The 21,366-nt window shown below is 31.3% G+C and overlaps 1 protein-coding gene across 1 annotated transcript; it reads left to right on the top strand.

Moving 5' to 3' along the window:
* Positions 1–4,155: 4,155 nt before the first annotated feature.
* On the top strand, positions 4,156–21,366 carry LOC142318177 (F-box only protein 39-like). Its single transcript, XM_075354726.1, has 5 exons — positions 4,156–4,607; positions 8,801–9,189; positions 15,915–16,073; positions 17,279–17,446; positions 21,155–21,366. Exons 1-5 carry the CDS (start codon positions 4,192–4,194, stop codon positions 21,304–21,306), a joined length of 1,284 nt encoding a protein of 427 aa, XP_075210841.1. The 5' UTR covers positions 4,156–4,191; the 3' UTR covers positions 21,307–21,366.

Raw genomic sequence — 21,366 nt, 5'->3', positions numbered from 1 at the left:
GAAAACAATTATAACGGACCAGCCGCCACCTTGTGACGTTTTGTTAGTGTCTGTAATCGCCGCAGCGATCGCTAACGTTGAGTTATAACGTCACATCTGTCTGTGTGTGTGTGAATAAAAATTTAGACGTACCTCAAGGATGATCCTGGTCGTCCAGGTAACCACCAACGTCCAGGTGCACCAGGAGGCGGCTTCTACGGAGCGACATTTTTCCGTGCGGGTGGCGGCGCTCGACTGACGCGGTCTGAGGTCGGCGGGCCAAATGTGCCACGTCCCGTCGAGACCAATCGCGGCATTGGAATTCGAGTCGGCGCATGTGCACTGGAGTGCGAATTCTAAAAAAAAACATTAATCAGTCTTTTTTTTTTCTTGTCAACGGTTAAACCTTATCCACCGGGAAAAAAAACTCACCAAGTCAGTTGTAACCGAATAAATCCAGTTTTGTTTAGGAGGGGATGGTGCAAAACCGCCGTCTTGGAATGTCACGAAATCAAGATGGCGGTGGTCGGCCATCTTGGATTGTGGCACCGTAGCCCGTCAGTGTTACCATCCTGGTTATATATTTTGTATTAAATTATTGAAGTAATATTTAAAAGACTGGTAGCACTGTTTAGAAGTCAAGATGGTCCGTCAGAGTTGAGCGGTAGAATTAAATAAAAGTGAATAATATTAGAAGTGAAAAAAAAATGTGGGACGCACCTCGAGGATGATCCGGTCGTCAAGGCAACATCACCGAGGCATCGCCGCGATGGAGAGAGGTTCTCATAGTAGATCCGGCACCGGGAGGCGGCGCCTGCGCGTGTGTTCGCGTGCGTGTGTCGATCGAGTGACATGTTTACCGTACGGCTGGCGGCGCTCGACTTAAGAATCAGTTATCAATATAGCATAAAAATACCATCATATAGAGAATCTAGTAGGGTCAGACCCAACATGCAAAGAAAAATAATGTTAAAGGCAGGGTTAACAAAGGAAAAAAGGTGGGAGATGAGAAAAGATGGTCTATCTACAAAAAATATAAATAGCACAGCTCTACCCACAATATTTTTTTGTGATTCTGAATTTTATATAACATTTAATTAAAGTATGTATTATTACTAATGTATAATAACTAACAACAGATTTATATACTACCAGTTGCACTTTTGCTGTGTTAGACTGATCTTTCTTCTATTAGTTAATCTTATTCAGAACCTAATGTGGTATTATTACAGAAGAATATTAACAATTAAGCAGTTTGAAAACTGTTTTAGATAAATTGAAGAGAAATTAGTGGTACATTGATACATTATTGATATTCAGGGTCTTCATTGCTTTGTCCTTCAGAGCTTGAACTGTCTCAAATCTTATTTGTTTCAGTGCTGATTTCACCTTGGGGAACAGAAGAAAGTCATATACGGCAAGGTCTGGTGAATAGGGTGGATGTTCCGATGCAGGGATCCTGTACTTGGCCAAAAACATCTTGACAGACAATTCTGCATGGACCAGGCTATTGTTTTGATGAAGAATCCATAAAGACAAATGTGGATTGTTTTTCCACAAATCAGGTTGCTTTCTTCTTACTCGTTCACAAAGAATAGTTAGGACCTCAAAATGGTATTGCTGATTCACAGTTTGATCTTTAGGTACCCAATTTACATACACAACCCCATGGATGCCAATAAACATGGTCATTCTAGACATGGTTCATCTTCAATCTCTTCTCAACTCTCTTTGAACCATTTAACCAATCAAAAACCTGAGTGCGTGATCAAAATTCATCACCATATATTTCTTTTAACAAAGAATAAGTTTCTGTGGCGGATTTTCTGAGTTTCACAAGAAATTTCACATTTACATGTTGTTCTTTTAAAACATTCAACATTTTTCCAACAGGCTTGTAATTAAAGGAGCAATACGGACGAAGGCCAAGGCTCGACTAAGGGGTCCACAGTTGACTTGGAGGCAGGAATGTAGGGACGGGATGTCATGCGACTCAGCTGTGTGCCATTTGAACTTAATGCATGCTCTGTTGTCTGTAGATTGATCAGTTCGATTTTTTTTAGAAATACGTCATACATTTTTAAGAAGTAAAAAAATTATTCACTGGTTGGTATAAAATATTCCCTACCTCCACTGGTAGTAATATTGTTTAAATCAATATCAAAATTGTTTCATAAAGGTGCAATCAACAACTACTGATAGAGGAAACTTCATTAAACCTATTATAAATGGAATAGATATTGGGAATTATATTATTGGTTTACTTCCAGACCTCATAGAAAAAGTTATTTTTATAAAACTTGATTCTGATTGAACAGCTGGCGAAGAGCAACCTGTTTTATATTCTAGTTAGAGGACCAAGGACTACAGGAAGCTCTCGGACGAGAAGCTCCACTGAGATACAGTCATATCCTGGGGCCTTGTGCCATGCCATGCTATAGATCACCTGGCGCACTTCCACCTCAGTGAGCTCATAGGACTGTATATCGGTCTTGAAATTCGCGACTTCCCGTCTGACACGCCGGTGGTATGAAACCTCACCCACCATAGTGTCATTTGGGAACAAATCATTCAGCAAAATATTACGGACACAGTCCTTATCAATTACCACACCCTCACAGGTTGACAAAGCTGACAGTTGGACATCTTTCCAGTGCTCATATTCAAGGGCTCTATACACAATTCTCCAAGGGTCTCCATTCCCATGCTCCTGAATGAAGGAGCACCAGGAATTATGCTTGGAGAACCTAATGCTATGAAAGTACCTAACCCGCTCTGCAGTAATCTGCAGTTAGGGCCACACACTGATCAGGTTCACCCTCTCGTTGCAGCCCTTCTGAGTTGGTTCACAAACTTCTTCATTGCTGTCAGATTCCGAGACCACTAACCAGATATACGTTCCTGGCCAGTGCCTCTAGGAATGGCGGCTTCAGCTGCCGCCACCACCGCAGAGGTGAAATTTTCTGCCAGGATATATAACAACAGGCCATCAAGGTCTCGAGAAAAAAATCTCCAGTCTGGACTCCAACAAAGAGGAGAATTTAGGCCAGTCTTTGAAGGATGAACACCGAAGTCCAGTGCAATCCCACTCTGGAAACCTGGGTCATCAAGGAATCTTAAAATCAATTTCCATTTTTTTCCTGGGTGATAGAACACCTCCTTGAGATTTAGGTAAAAATTCTTCAGTTAGAAGATCTACATTTTCATTTTCAAACCTTAATAGCTCTTTGCACCTACCAATTTTTATGGCTTTTCTTGGGATGTAATTTTCCTGTCATGAAAGTCATAAACATCATTGTGGCTACAACTAACTTAAATTCTTCATCCGACTTAAAATAAGATGAGCATTCTAGAACAATGGAAGGAGCTTCCTCTTATGAACTAAATCTGCACACTGAGCTAAGATTGACATGAAGGGAGTGGCAGTGCACTGTAGGAGGCAGAGGGAACAACGAACAAGTTGCAACATGTATGATAGTTATTGCTGCATTGTAGTTACAGCTTACCTGTAGTTGTTTTTTCAGTTTTGCTGGCTACCACTCCTGTCAGAGTAGATATAACTACCTAGATATAGTATTTGTTTGTTCACTTTGATTTGACTTAAAGCTACCACTATACCCTAGTTTCTACTATGTTGCTACGTTTTATTAACTTGACCCAATGGCTGATAAAGAAACCTTTTTTTCTGTAAGAAAATCAGAAAAAACAATTTTGTTTCCTGGTTCCTCTCTATTGATCATGTCATTGATTTTTTCATGTTATTGATTAATTGATCACTGCTATGAAATGCACAATTTCGCATAAGCAGTTAAGAATTTGTTTTTGATTCCTACATCCTTTGACATTGGTACATTTTTCTTCATAATTCTCTATTGGTTTATTCAAAGTTTCTAAAACAGCATTGAGGTAGGTATGTAGTATTCACCCCATTGATACTAAAAATTAAAAATAAATTTTATTTTTCCCTTTAGAGAAAATATTTCAGCATTTTCTCCAGTATTTCACTTTATTTTTAATTTATCAATTTGCTTCTATTTTTCTAGCACACCCAAATTAATGTTTTTACTGATAGCATGTAATAATTTTGTTCTTCATGATTACTGTACTTATAAAATTAGTGTTTATTAGCAATAATAACTAATTACTAACTTATATATTGTATGTTGCTAGGTTACAGTACATTATCTTTCACTGGGATGGGGGCCTCTAGCGATGGCCGTAGCAAAATGGGAATGTTTACCGGAATTCATTATAGCCCAGATTTTCAGTTACTTAAGGCCAAGCGACAGATTAACAGCAGGCAGAGTGTGCTTGTCTTGGGCCAGTGCACTCAATTCACCTTCTATTTGGAGGAATATGACATTTTATTTTGATCGTGATGTTTATGTTTTAAACAATGAACTACCACAAATTGCTATAAAATTTGGTCATCATACAAAACGATTAGAACTTATTTGGTCTCAGCCTCAAATACCATATGTTTTTCAGAGGGAATCAGGAATACTGTACCTTAATATCCTTGAGATTAAAAGTGTCCAATTACAAGAACTTACTTTAAGAGATTTTGGGTTCTGTTACAAATGGCTTTATAGACATAAAGTTAATATTGCCCTAGTGCAGTTTCTAGGGTAAGTTTTATAAAGTGTTATAATTACTTTTAATGTTATCACTCATTTAATTTCTTTGAAAGACTTAACTATATTCACAGTTGTAAGCGATGCATTCAGTGAACATATAGCTTTACATCACAGTATTAGATTATTTTTTGACTTTTCTGTGATAATCACTTATCACTTTGGGGAATTTTTTTTTAAATTTTGTACTTTTGTCTTTTTAATATAACTAATTTATTTAGGAATAGTGACACATGCTTTTTAGGATATGCTAAAATGTATATTTCAATATATTTATGTAAACTGATCTTGTTGATGGTATCTCTAAATAACAACATCATAAAATTCTACTAAAATTAATTCATAATATAATTAAAAATATTCTATGCAACTGAAATATGAACTGAAATGATTGTGGTATTGTAAAATACAAACCGAATATAATCTCGCTCTTAGATTTTTAAAAGTGTGTTTTTGTAGTTATGATAAAGAATGGAAGAAGATAACAGTGAGAACTAATCATTAAATTAAATGATCACAGTGCAAAAATATGTACCAGGATAATATACAGGTGAAGAAATAAAATCTCTATAAATACATTTGTAGATCTGGAAAAAGCATTTGATAATGTAGGACAGAATAAAATTTTAAGAAAAACTTTTGAGAAGCTCGGGTCCAGAAAGAAGTGACACAATCGTCTGTTATTTTTAGAAACAAAAAGAATTATTAAGAGGTGATGAAGGAAAAATTTGAGAGGAGTAAGCTAGCCAAGGAAAAAAAAATGTTGACTAGGAGTAAGTGTAACATTGTTTTTATAAGCTGAAGTAAAAGAGCTATTTTGCTAAGATAGAAATTTAGTTTGTAAATAAATAAGTGTAATCAAAGGTAATGAAATGTGTTGGAAAAGAGAATATTAAGAGATTAAATACTACCTTAGTACTTTGTGTAAGATAAGGGTACTAGAAATCAGGAGGATTTTGTTACTTTGTAAAATTATAAAGATAAATTGACTCAAACAGACTTGGCATGACAATATTTTTCATGCAAAATGAAACTCTGCTTTGTTAAACTCATTTTATTTTGTTTATCAGTATTTATTATAAACATAAAGAAATATGATAAATTTATTATCTTCTAAATGAAATACCAACCCCTCCTCCCAAAAGTTTGCTTGAGCATTCATTAACTTGTCTTTACTTTTGAATTCGTAAATATATTATTTTTTTGAACTGATCTAAAATGAGAAATCTATATAAATAAAAATGTAAATGTTCATTTATTCAAAATCTTAAATCTCCAAAAGTTCTTCAACGATTGCTTTGAAATTTGACACGTTCCATTCGAATACGCATGTGTTTTTATATACCTAAGATGTCACACCTGTGAAAAAGAAAATCATCCTTTTTTTGAAAAACAGTACCCTGTTGGACGTAAAAGCAGCACATGCTATACAAAATATTTTACAATTCCATTTCAGTGTTTCCAATATGTGTGTCCCACTATACACTAAAAAACTACTGGACCGATTTATGCACGAGGAAAAAGCGAAAAATCTGAAAAAGGTAGAACGGAAGAAGGGGAAAGAAGAAAAAAGAAGAGGGAAAAGGGGGATGGAAAGGGAAAGGGAATTGGTAAAAATGAAAATGGGGGAAAAATGAAAGGAAGAAAGGGATAGGGGGAAAGGTTAAATTTTGTGAAGTTCTGTAATGTTCATTTTGTTAATGTTTTATCAAACTTCAGTTGTGTATCATATACTCAAATCTAGCAGTAACGAAGCATTGCCAGGTCTGTTAGAAATATAAAATAAAAATAAGTTGATCTCTATTTATCAATGTTTACTTATAATACTGAACAAAATTTAACTTAAATTAAATATTAACCTATCTTGATTATTATCACAGATTCCTAGTTAGGAATCAGTAATTAAAGATTTTAATGCGACTTCAATTACAACATACAGAACTACTAATCACAAGCAGTATGTAGGGTTTTTTTTTATTTATAATTTTTATGTTAAAAATATTTTCTATCTGATTTCAATGAAACTTATTTATAATTTAATTATTTCAAATTGATGTACAATAATGTTAAATTCTAACTAAAGTTATGTGTAAAAATTTAGTATATAATGAGATTATACCATACTGCCATACTCCCATTAGTGATGTATACAGATAAACAATAACAAATTTCAAAAACGGAACTGAGAATATTTGAAAATAAACATCTGCAGATCAACAAGTGATACAGATTCACAAAATTGGAGGCAGAGAACTGAAGAAATTAAATAATACATCACAGATTATAGAAATAGCCAGTAGAAAGAAAATACAGTAGAGGCAGACCACATGGCAGAGAACCTTATGTATGGAAATGACTGGAAGGAGCAGACCAAGTGGAAAGTTTTTCATGGACTAAGAATGAAGAATGGCAGGTTTCAGCCAAAACTTAAAATAGATGAAGTAGAATAATTCCATTCATGATGAATAAAAATGTTTGTTAATATCAGAAGTAAGTCTAAATTTGATAGCATTTATATTTAGCAATTTTGAAAACTATGTTTGATTAACCAATGCGAATAGTTACCTGACTTTTCTCCTGAATGATGTAATTAAACTTACACTCTTTTTTCTGATACCTGCTAAGACAATTACACAAAACAAATCTTTAGTGTTTTCCACAATAAATAAATACATGTTTATACTCTTCACTGCTGTAGTCTTTAATATAAGATGTATACTCATTAAATACTTCCTTGAATGTGATGCAACTATAATAAAACCGTACTTGTACTCTCAGTTTTCAGAGTACAAAAAAGAATAATAGAGATTACAAGACTGTGTGCATCATGACATGTTTATATATAAACTCTTTCTTAATATTTTCTTTTTCACTAAATTGTTCTACTCATCACAAGGGAAATTTATGATCTTACCATATTAAATTTACAAATAATGTAAACAGTTTCAATTTTAGGCCTGGCTGAAATGTAATGCCATAAGAATCACAGTAAAAAAAAAAAAAAAAAAAAATGTACATTACATATATAAACGTTCAGCGCTTTTGAAGTGGATTATTTCTGAGAGAATTTATCTAACCTGGAAGTACAATAACATTTTAAATATGTTGTGATATGTATCACAACTTTTACAGTGCTGTAAAAGTTTTGAGGTCAATCCAAAACAAAACAAAATGAAGGCTTGCATTTAAAGTGGGATTTCAAATGTACCTACAGCTCATACTTTGGGACCAGTAACTAGCATCTCTTCATCTGACAAATGGTAAGCTACTTGCTGTTCAGAAACTAGTGAGGAGCTCTTAATGGTGTAAATAACTGGCAGAAAAGTTGTTTGATAAGTGTGTTTTCATTATAATCTGTATTACCTGCCTTGAATTACAGATACACCTGCCTGAAGATTATGTGGCACCCTGATTATTATAAAGATTATTGTGTGATTAAACCCTGGCAGTTTTTTCAACCTTCACTTTTCAATTTGAATTAAAAATCTTTTCACCCATTAAATCATTTATTAAAATGAAAATATTAACATTTTATAAAGATGTAAAATGATGACTTATTTCAATACAAACCATAAAGAAACTGTGCTTTGGAAAGGTAATACATATGCATACTTGTAATACATGATCAAATAAGTTTGAATCTTCTTTTTTGTTTGTTAATTTAATATATTGTTTATTTCAAGTTTAATGGTTTCGTGATTTTTTTACTGCTTGGACATGTTGAGTGTACATCTTTTACATACTAAATGTAATATTTGAATTTTGTGGTTAATATTTGTATGTATTGTCCCACTTTTTTGAGATTGTGTGTGCAAAGGTCAACTCTGTTATGTGTACTATGACCAATAAAAAAACTATACAACACTTTGGATTATTTGGAAATTGAATAATTTTAAAAATATATTATGCGTGATCAATGAATTTCAAAATTTAATACTGATTTATATTGTAAAAGTTCTTGCCTGTTAAAATGAGAATTTTAATACAACTTAATAAATAATAGACATTAAAAATATCTTCAGAATGTATGTATTTCTATTGTATTCCAGTCAGGTATTGAATAACATGAGTTATTCAAAAGGAATGTGTCTTTATTTCAGCTTACATAAATAAAATTTGTTTATCATTAATCAATAACAAATACATAAAATGTATTTAATCCTAAAGAAATGTATGTATTTTTACAGTTGCCAGAGAAGTTTAAGAAGTTTCCGTATTATAAATGCATATGTTCGTCCAAATGATGTTCTTAGATTGGTGTTTGTTGCGGCCGAATCGTGTGGCAATTGTTTGAAGAATTTAGATCTTCGAAACGCATTCAAAAAATTGCATTCCTCGCATTCCAGTCCTAGATTTTTAGAATCATTAAATCGTATGTCAGCTTTAACTAATTTAAGCATAGATTACCATGCATTATCAGATGAAGTAATACAAGCATTATCAAATGCTTCTCATAATCTTTCCAAACTAAACATTATAGTATCTGCATCTAAAAACTGGCATCAACCACTGACAGATAATGTATGGAATATATTGAAAAACTCTTGTCGGAATATACAAGTTTTCTTTAAAGTTGGTAATAAAATTTTTTTATTGGTTCAAGTTATTAGTAGTTTTACAGACCAATGAATATACCATTATTGATTTTGGTGTGGAGTTAACTAAAGCCCCATTAAATCTTAAAAATATTTCAATTACTATAATTTCCAAAAGCTTAAAATATTAATTAGTTTCTTTTCTCCCTACAATTTGTTTTTGGACTAAGGTGGGAGAGATTGCATTTTTTAACTTTATTATATTTCATGCCTGACACCAATCTACTGGAGATGACAATAGTGTCTTATGCAAATTAGCATTCTCATTTATTCGCTTCCTTATTGTCATTAGATGTAATGTTTATATGTGTCAGGCTACTATCACAATTTAATTAATTATGAGGATTACTCTTGTCATTATTAACATTACACACAACTAAAGAAAGTCACATTAATTTATAATGTACTCTTTCTACCTCTACCTCTATTGTACATTGTCCATGAGAATTTAAATTTACAATTTAACAGTTGGCTCCACATTATTTGCTTCTTTAAATAATTATTTTTCTATTAGTAAGGGTATTCCTCAAAAGATTCTTTAATAAAGAAAATATGTCACACTTAGACAAGGAATGAGACTTAAAAAAAATTTGGAGGGAGGGGATACAAGTATATTAGAGGAAGCATCATAATGTGTAACAAATGATTTTACACCGCATAGCATATTAAAATGTAGATTTAAGAAGAAATAGGTGTAGGGTTATACACCGCAACTGAAAGGAAAGTAAAATTTTATTCATTCATTGATAAGAATCAACAGCCTTTGATCACCTCTTAATAACTACATGTTTTTTTTTTTTTGTCTTCAGTCATTTGACTGGTTTGATGCAGCACTCCAAGTTTCCCTATCTAGTGCTAGTCGTTTCATTTCAGTATACCCTCTACATCCTACATCCCTAACAATTTGTTTTACATATTCCAGATGTGGCCTGCCTACACAATTTTTCCCTTCTACCTGTCCTTCCAATATTAAAGCGACTATTCCAGGATGCCTTAGTATGTGGCTTATAAGTCTGTCTCTTCTTTTAACTATATTTTTCCAAATGCTTCTTTCTTCATCTATTTGCCGCAATACCTCTTCATTTGTCACTTTATCCACCCATCTGATTTTAGCATTCTCCTATAGCACCACATTTCAAAAGCTTTTAATCTTTTCTTTTCAGATACTGCGATTGTCCAAGTTTCACTTCCATATAAAGCGACACTCCAAACATACACTTTCAAAAATCTTTTTCTGACATTTAAATTAATTTTTGATGTAAACAAATTATATTTCTTACTGAAGGCTCGTTTAGCTTGTGCTATTCGGCATTTTATATCGCTCCTGCTTCGTCCATCTTTAGTAATTCTACTTCCCAAATAACAAAATTCTTCTACCTCCATAATCTTTTCTCCTCCTATTTTCACGTTCAGTCGTCCATCTTTGTTATTTCTACTTCATTTCATTACTTTTGTTTTGTTCTTGTTTATTTTCATGCGATAGTTCTTGCGTAGGACTTCATCTATGGCGTTCATTGTTTCTTCTAAATCCTTTTTACTTTCGGCTAGAATTACTATATCATCAGCAAATTGTAGCATCTTTATCTTTTCACCTTGTACTGTTACTCCGAATCTAAATTGTTCTTTAACATCATTAACTGTTAGTTCCATGTAAAGATTAAAAAGTAACGGAGATAGGGAACATCCTTGTCGGACTCCCTTTCTTATTACGGCTTCTTTCTTATGTTCTTCAATTATTACTGTTGCTGTTTGGTTCCTGTACATGTTAGCAATTGTTCTTCTATCTCTGTATTTGAACCCAATTTTTTTTAAATGCTGAACATTGTAATAGTCTACGTTATCGAATGCCTTTTCTAGGTCTATAAACGCCAAGTATGTTGGTTTGTTTTTCTTTAATCTTCCTTCTACTATTAATCTGAGGCCCAAAATTGCTTCCCTCGTACCTATACTTTTCCTGAAACCAAATTGGTCTTCTCCTAACACTTCTTCCACTCTCCTCTCAATTCTTCTGTATAGAATTCTAGTTAAAATTTTTGATGCATGACTAGTTAAACTAATTGTTCTGTATTCTTCACATTTATCTGCCCCTGCTTTCTTTGATATCATGATTATAACACTTTTTTTGAAGTCTGATGGAAATTCCCATTTTTCATAAATATTACACACCAGTTTGTATAATCTACCAATCGCTTCCTCACCTGCACTGGACAGTAATTCTACAGGTATTCCGTCTATTCCAGGAGCTTTTCTGCCATTTAAATCTTTTAATGCTCTCTTAAATTCAGATCTCAGTATTGTTTCTCCCATTTCATCCTCCTCAACTTCCTCTTCTTCCTCTATAACACCATTTTCTACGTTCATCCATCAGCTGCAATATATCGTCTGAAACCCAAGGTTTTCTACCAGTTCTCTTTATTCCGCCTAAGTTTGCTTCTGCTGATTTAAGAATTTCCTTTTTAACATTCTCCCATTCTTCTTCTACATTTTCTACCTTATCTTTTTTACTCAGACCTCTTGCGATGTCCTCCTCAAAAATCTTCTTTACCTCCTCTTCCTCAAGCTTCTCTAAATTCCACCGGTTAATCTGACACCTTTTCTTCAGGTTTCATTATCACCAAATTATGGTCGCTATCAATGTCTGCTCTAGGGTAAGTTTTGCAGTCAACGAGTTGATTTCTAAATCTTTGCTTAACCATGATATAATCTATCTGATACCTTGCAGTATCGCCTGGCTTTTTCCAAGTGTATATTCTTCTATTATGATTTTTAAATTGGGTGTTGGCAATTACTAAATTATACTTCGTGCAAAACTCTAAGTCGGTCCCCTCTTTCATTCCTTTTGCCCAGCCCGTATTCACCCACTATATTTCCTTCCTTGCCTTTTCCAATGCTTGCATTCCAATCTCCAACTATTATTAAATTTTCATCTCCTTATACGTGTTTAATTGCTTCATCAATCTCTTCGTATACACACTCTACCTCATCATCATCATGGTCGCTTGTAGGCATATTGACTACATATACAAACATTTAAAAAATTTACATATAGTAAACATAAAAATGAACTTAATGCTCGAACAATATGAAATTTTTAACATAACTAGTTTTAACTGCTGTGCCAACATACAGAACACTAATGTAAGAAGAACAGGGCAATGCTTAGGAAATTACCTTATTGAAGCAAATTTCCCTGTAGTTAGAACTAATCATATTTTACATTTCCATAGCTAAGTGGCTTATATTTCAGCCTTTCATAAGATACAGAGTCCGAATCCTGGTTAGATGTCATTTTTTATGTATTGCTATTTCATATTCCCACAAGCTTTGAGTTTAAGTAGTGAATTAATCATTATTTAATTTCATAATTTGTTTATACAGTGATATGATATTTTTATAGTGGTTTAAATAATATATTTTGATTAAAATTCTATAATAAAGGGTTTAAATTTTGTAAAGTATATTAACAATATTGATGAAGGATCTTAGTATGATGTAAGGAAAAACTTGTTGATGATTGAAAGGAGAGAATTTATCAAATTGGAGCTCCAATACTTTAAAACACTAGTTGAACATAATCTAAGAGAGGCACAAACTGATTTCAAATAACGTACATCACTTGATGACAATATTGTAACCCTTCATTTGATGACTACCAGTAATTATCAGATAAATCTATTTTTGCTGTTTTCAGAGTCAAGTTTCCCTTCAACCTGTTAAATTAAGAGAACCGTGAAAAACATTTCAGAAAAAAGGAATTTTCAACACATTATGTACATCAAAACGAGGGTCTATGATGACTTACAAATGTGTAATATATGCAGCTGAATTGAGAAATTTGTTCTCCATTTTGGGAAAAAAAAGGATGAAGTAACTAAGCCCATTACTGTTTGTAAAACTTTCATGAATGACATTTATAAGCAGTATAATGTAGAACAGGGAGAACTCTACTGGATACTGGAACTATGACCAGATTTTTGGAGTGTTATGCATACAATGTCATTGTTACAAGAGAAAATAGCATTGATGAGCTGCAAAAAATGCCTTGCAGAGCCATTTAAGATCAAAGAAAGCTGCTAAACTTATTAACTCTGTATGTCATTCCAATTACTGATCTGTATGTTCGCGGGCTTGGCATACTGATAAATATATCAATAGAGATAACATTACCTCTACCTCAGTGGAAATGACAACAGGAAACGTCCCATTTTTTTCAGTAAGCATGACAATACATGTTAAAGAAAATTTCCATTTGGAAATAATTTTCCAAGTTTCAAAATTAACTAATTCCAAAAGTTATATATTCATTTAAAAAATTAGTATTTAGAATTTTAAATTATATATTTTATCAGGCTCTTAAGAGTTGAAATATATATATATATATATATATATATATATATATATATATATATATATATATATATAAATATATATATATATATATATATATATATATATATATATATATATATAAATGGGGCATGTGTAACTAGTGTCAAATATAGTCAAAACTAAAACTGCAAAGGCAAAACAGATTCTTTTTAAATGTGGCATTATTGAATAGTGTTGAACATTATTATGAATTCTGAAATATAAAGATTTTAAGACAAACAGAAGAATATAACTTTTTTTTTGTTAATTTAAATTACCTTAAAAACTTTATAATGGATGTGTTCATACACATTTTATAACATTTACCAGCCACTTTTCATAATGTTTGCTCAGTAATGTTTGAAATCTCACTTTCAGTATTAACCTGATTCGTCAAGTGTATGAGGATTGTTTAAAAAAATTACTTTTTAAATACCCTCAAAGGTAAAAGTCTGCTGGTGTAAGATCTGGGGATCTTGGAGGCCATAATCCTTTTGATAAAAAAACGAGTGCCAAAAAATTCCATAACGTATCCAGTGTTTCATTAGCAGTATAACACGTTCCTTTTTGTACTGGAATCAATTCTCGTGAGTGTAAATTGAACACGACAACAAACTGTTCGATTAAATTACGATAAACCACACATCTACATATCTGTCATAAATAAAGGCCCCTATTGCACAACATTCCGAGATCGCTTACCGAACATCAATTTTACGTGCGTGTAATGGCCATTCATTAAACGCGTGGAGATTTTTAGCGCTCCAGAGTCAGCGGATTTGGCTGTTAATGTAGTCATTTAAGTGAAACCGTGTCTCGTCGCTGAAATAACACGATCCAAAATTTCAGTACCGTTATCAACAAGAGAACTAAACCAACAATACTGTAAACGTTTTCTACGGTTTACTTCTTTCAGTTTTTGAACGACTCCGATGCGATAAGCAAGCAATTGTAATTTTAGAGTAGCCCTGAAAACTGTAGATGATGACAGCCCAGTCTATGAAGGTAACTGAGCGATTTTCCGGGTGAGCGAGTCAAACGTTCTTTCACATCCTCCAGAACTTCTACTCTTAAGTGATGGTCGACCTGTGCTTTTACGATCATGTACACTCCCAGTCTCACGAAATTTATTAATAAAACGTATTGTCGATTCTTTAGGAATTGAAGAATTTGGAATTTTATTTGCAACTCGTCTTTCACTCGTTCCTAAGATTTATACGCGCAGTACGTCTCAATAATAAACACATGGTCGTCCTTGGAAAACGACATAGTTAACACAATAGAGAGTGATTTATACTGGTAGATCACTGGTGAATAAGAAAGACATTTCAACTTTTACAACCTGCTAACCTTGAGTGCATTCTTGCCAACTAACATGTACAGAGAAATAAAATTTATCTCTGCGGATTCTTAACCCTAGAGTTGCATCCTTTCTGAAACACTCGTTTTTATACCAAATTTATACTGTGTTTAAGTAGCTTGTAATAACTGTAGGTGATGTTAAGTCACTGTGAGTTACATGGCTTTGTTCTGTGCCAAATGTTATGGTTAATTCACACACTCAATTTCCGGGATGCTGCTTCGTGAAATATAACTGGTGTAATGGAAGTATCAGGTTATCCTTATTATGACATATGTGAAGGCATTTAGGTTACTTAATTTAAAGAAATGTAAATACTATTGAGGCAAAAGTGCAAATTCATAAAAGCAAATAATCAAAAATACAGAATATGGCTTATAATACTGGTAAAAATTGAAAATTTTAATTGGAATAAATAGAGAAGCATATCAAACTGATGACAAAAAGAAATTGAAAGTTATCAAACTAATGAATTTTCCTGTTTATTCAGACAATATTTACTCATGCGCAAGGATACTCATAACAATTTTCATGTGCAAGGATAATCAAAATCATTGGGATCCCAATAATAAATACCACTTAAGTACTTATATTCAATTTAACTAATGAGTTATACTGTTTATTCAGAAAATATTTATGACTTTATTTACAAGAAGGATAATCAAAATCATAGAGACCATTAGACATAACTACTTATAAAGCAAGTATTGAAATGTACTTAATTCAAAATCATGTATATGTAAACATCCATGGAAAACTGTTTACATTTTCTCATGGTATCCTCTTATAAGAAGGATATTGTAGTAGTTCTTTCAGGATCTCTCTGAAGTTGGTTGATACAAAGATAAATTAAAGTGAACTTTCAGCACTGGTGTAAAAACTCTTTATTAGTTTAATAATAATATCATAGGTTAAAATAATATAAAACAAATAAATAATAGTTATAATTATGAATCAGAAATAATTGCTTAATTTCAGAAAACATTTCACATTATGAAGAACTAGCCAGTATGCTGACACCAAGTATTCCTTTGGAAAGGTTTCACCTTCATAGTGGTTCACTCTGGGACCACAGACGGAGCCGAAATTTCCGCAGCACTGTTCGGCTTTTGATCAACCAATATAACAATACTTTGGGTATTTTTTACTTTAATTAATTTTTAATACTGGATTAATAGTTTTTAGCACTGAATTAATTTTTTAAAATTCATTTTAGTTATATTTAGCATTAATATTTTTTGTATAATTCATATTAAAGTTTTCTTGGGTGGCTTTAACATTACTCTGACTTTCTTATTATTCGTGCTTTATTTTTCATTATTCTGTTTAAGAACAGTCTCTCTTCCATTGCATCGTTTCTCCTACAACCATACTTGTCTACTTCACCCTTAGTCTTCTGCTTTTATAATAACATTTTGTTTTGATTACCTTAGTTATATCATTATATTCTGTTTCTATAACTACCACAGTTTTGATCTTCCAGTTCTCTTCAAAATTTAAGTTAGGAGTGTTTTTATGATTAAGACACTGACTCATTCAATCTGTTGGGTTCCTTTCTAAACTAATTAATCTGTTCAGGCAATAAAAAAATGCATGTCATCAGCAAATTCCAGTCCTCAATTCGCTTGAAGAGATCTCTCCTTTTATCTTCACTTTCACATCATTGATTGTCTCACCAATATACAAGGAGCCTTGCCTGACTCCTGAATTTACATAAATCTTCTCAGTCAGCTTACTTGTGTGAACAGCTTGACATATATATGATCTATATATGTAACAAAATTTACGCTTTTATTATATTTTATTTAAAATTTTTAATTTTATGGATTTTTTTTAGCTGGTTGTATCTTTTCATAGAATTCATATACAAAAAGAAAAAAAAGAAAAGAGAAAATTTAATTCTAGCAGTTTTGTCACATATGGGCAGAAAATTAATGAATAAATAAAATAGGATACAGATTTGTGTTCCATAATTATTGACCAAGAATCAGTTCACCATTGTATAATTCATCTAACATTATCTACATTATTGTTACCTTTAAAGAAAAAAGTAATCGTTAACTAAAAACTAGTTTTCCAATAGAAATTAAAAAGTCATTCAATAAAAGCCTCCTAAAGGAACCACCTTTCAATCTCCAGAATTCTGTAAAATGGAGATGCAAAATCGCATCTCCATCTTCATTTGAGGATGGCCAAGTATTCAGTTGGACTATTAACTAACTGTTCATTCAGATACCCAGAAAAGTGATATTAAATTGCTTAATTATATTTTTAGAATGAAGAAAAGGAAGTTATTGAAAATTTATTATTAACTTAGCTATTCTGGTCTGTTTTGTTTTCAGTTGACCTTCACTTTCATATTAAAAATAATAGAGAGATGCTGGATGATCTTCTTCTAGAAGTTATTACTAGATGTAAGCGTTTATGTACTCTTCAATATGATGGTGTTTTGAGAAGCATGGAAATAATTAGGGATATTTGCAATCTTTTCAGAAATAATAATATCACAAGTTTGTATTCTGATTTATTTATTACAATTAAAATATTAAATATAACTGATAAATGAGTTATTACAAATATTCTGAATATTTGAAAAATATGAAGATTTTTTAAACGAGAAAAAATAATTTTTTTTGTTTTTTTAATTTCATTATAAACAAGAAAATTTATGGTTAACATAAAAAACATGAAGTGGTAGGATACTGAGGTCAATTAGAATTTTCAATTTCAGATTTAGGATTTTTAACATTAGCTGTTAAAATAAAATAATGAAATATTAAAATACTTTGGTAGGTCAGTAAATATGTAAATTATGATTGCAAATTAATTATCCTTTGGTAGAAAAAAAACTTGGTTTGGTTCATATACAAAAGGAAGTTATTGAGAATTTATTATTAACTGATAGTCTCATACAATATGTAGTATGAGCTGACCCTTTTAAATTATTGTATTTCAAACTGTTGATGCTCTACTGTGATTAGAATGAAGCTTTTGAACAACAATTCATCTGGTAAAATGATAAAATTGAACTCTAACATTTTTGGGATTATTATAGACAGACAAATTCAGTTAATGAAATTTTTTAGAAAAGAGAATTTAATAGTATGCTAATTCATATGTGTGTGTTTAAAAAATCTGATGTGGACACTACATGACTATCTCGTACACCTATTAAATTACATACACATTTTTAAAAGTACATACAATGTTATTTCACTAATAACTTCTGATTTTTTCCATATTTTTTTTTTATTGTTATTGAGTTATTATTTAACGTAGAAATATTTTTACAATCAGAGGTTAATAATAATTATTAATAAATCAATATATTTAAATAAAAAAAGTTTAAAAAAAGGAAATGAAAATAGGGAGAAAATGTTGCAATACACATATGTAATAATGCCTATTTAATTACATGTATACATTTTTGAAAGTACATAAAATTTTATTTCATTAATAATTACTGATTTTTTCATATATTTTTCTTGTTATTGTTATTATTGAATAATTATTTATTGTAAATTTTTTTTAGAATCATAGATTAATAATTAATAAGTCAATATATGTAATTAAAAAAAAAAGTTAAAAGGAGAATCTGATTCAAACCGATGTGCCTTCCCTTGTAAGATCCAAATACGAGTATTTCATTAACTAAAATTTTATTTGGCTATAACTCTGGAACCATAAAAATAAATACCACTTACGATATATCGTTGAAAAGCCTCTCAATGAGGGCTTATTACTGCAGTTATGAAAAAGATCAAAATCCAATTTTGATCTTTTGGATATTGGACTTTTTTGAATACTTTTGGTTCAGTTGATTGCAATCAAAAGGGGAGGTGCACTACTAGATGTTCTATTGAAATCTGAAAACCATAATATATTGTGATCACAGTACTTACTTTACTTCTTACAAGGAAGTAAAAAGGTGAACTTAGACTATTTGATAAAATTATTATATCTTGTAAAATCTTATTTAGTGTAATCATTTTTCATTACTTACTGTCTTGAATATTTTAATCTGAAAAACAAAATAATTGATTTGTTTAACACAATTTCCAACCGAGTTAAAGTAGAAATTTATGGTGTACCAGCACTATGAGATAAACTGTACGTGGTCACTAAAAACAATTTTTCTTATTAAGCATAAGATATTTTATTAAAATTGTGAGAGTAAGCTATGATAACAAAAGCATGCAGACTGCTAAAATGTCAAATGTATCAACATACATATGACTGATGAAAGCCTTCCCTGAAATAGTCAACATTAATTTTCATTAATAAATATTACATCCTGTTAACAATATACAATGTATATCCTGTTAAACTTAGGGAAAAAATGTAACAAGGTAATATTTATTTTTAATGATACCACTTGAAGCTGTTTTATCTGTATTCCTAATTTTTAGTAGGTTGCAACACTTTGGAAAAAGAGTATAACTTTTATATTAAGTTTCAGTATGTGTATAAAAACTAATTACAATTGAAGAATTTCTTCTGAGTTAAATATTGAAATGAAACACTTCCTGTTACTTGAAACATGTAAACAAGTCTGTATATTCTGATCAGTATCAGACTGATATGCATTACACTGTTAACTGTTATTTGAATGCATTTTCTTCATTTTGATAATAAATTTTAATATTGTATCACATTGGTATTATGATAATAATTTTTTGCTTTTCATTGAAATTTTATCTAAGGATGTGGTCTGAAATAATTTGATATTACTCGTAATTCTTAGGCAATAATAACCTCTCTCTCATTATTTATCTTAAAAAATAAACGTACAAAGTTTCACTGCTTTCTGATGGTTAGTATAAATCGCAGTATAAATGAAAAATAAATTTGAATTTTTAAAAAAGAAAATTGAAGTTTTAGCAGATTTACATATAAACTGTTTATGATGTAATAAATATAATAGTATAATAAAATCTATATAAAGAATATCAGGTTTAAAACTTTGACTTACAGTAATGAATCAGAAATAAAAGAGTGTGACTATTACAATTTTTCCCCTACAACTTGTCAATGTGACAATATCATAGATATGAGCTTCAATCCTGTGCCCCAAATTGGGTAGATCAGTAGGTACTGAAGTGAGATTGGGTCATATGGGACCATGGAGGCCACTGCAAACAAGCTCTGTCATCAGGTCCATAGTCAATAATCCCAACAGTTGGGGAAAACATCATTCAACCAATTCTGTACAGAAGTATGTCAGTGAGAAGGCCCACCACTTTGTCAAAAATTATGTTGTTTGATCTTTAGAAGGAGGAAAAAATCACATTGTTTTCAGAGTTGTGAAATTAATATTGTGCAGAAATAGTTGTGAAAATTGTAGTCTTTAGTTGTATTGCTTATCTCTGGAGACTGATATTCTTGGAACTCTTGTTGATTGTCTGTTGTAGTGCAGCACATTCATTATGCAAGATTCCTCTAATTGAAAATAAAACAATTAAGATGTTGTTAATTGTTTTGACCATTTTGTAAGTCAAGAATTCCTGAAACTGCATGCTCTCTTCCCCCATCAAATTTTTCCCAGCTTCAATAACATCAAATTTTGGTTACAACAAATCAGATGATTAACAAAGATGTAGCTTATAGCATATATGCAGCAGCCTACATAGTGAATCTACGCTAAGTTAAAATTTCAGTTGCAGTGTTCAATTCTGATCATTTAGGGTACTGTACTCTTTTGCTACATTTTGTGCATATTATTATGAAGATTCGCCTTATTGCATATTATTATGTTAATTAGTTCACAGCAGAGTATTTCATCAGATAATTATATGCTTATTAAAAATGGTAATGTCTAAAATGTCATAAGTTCCTTCAGTCATATAATAAAAAAAGTTACTACAGTAAGTAAAGTTACTAGTTGTGCAGCAAAACAAGTTACTGGTGTTACTACAGCAGTTGTAGACATAATTTTTGAAGATGTTTGAGAATAGTGGAGATTAGTAGCGGAACTGCAAAGAAACCATAGATTTGGAGGTTGAAATTTTAAATAAAAGTGATTTAAAATAGTAAAAAATAATCATTAAATTCTAATTTGTATAAACACAATAAAAAGCTGATTTATTAGAATATCTTTGTATATTTAGTTTCTTATTTTATGTATATTTAATTTTCATAAACTTCTCTTAATTTTTTAGCTTATTCTGTCTGTATAAAAACTTTTGCCATGAATTTAGCAGTACTTGTCTATCTTTCAGGATTTAAAACTTTTCATCTGAGTCCTCGAGAAATTAATCAAAGGAATAGAGCAACTATCAGAGAAATTATGACAAATTTTAAAGAGTATTTTATCAAACAAGATCTTGATTTTTTAGTTGAAGAACCAACATCTACTATAGTGTTTTATTAAAAGATTTATCATTCAAAATTTTTTATAACTTATAATTATTTTTATTTTTAAATAATAAAA

Source organism: Lycorma delicatula, chromosome 1 (assembly GCF_047948215.1).
Source record: "Lycorma delicatula isolate Av1 chromosome 1, ASM4794821v1, whole genome shotgun sequence".
NCBI lineage: Eukaryota > Metazoa > Arthropoda > Insecta > Hemiptera > Fulgoridae > Lycorma > Lycorma delicatula.
Note: the sequence above shows the minus strand (reverse complement) of the source record. Positions and strands in the feature narration are given on the sequence as shown.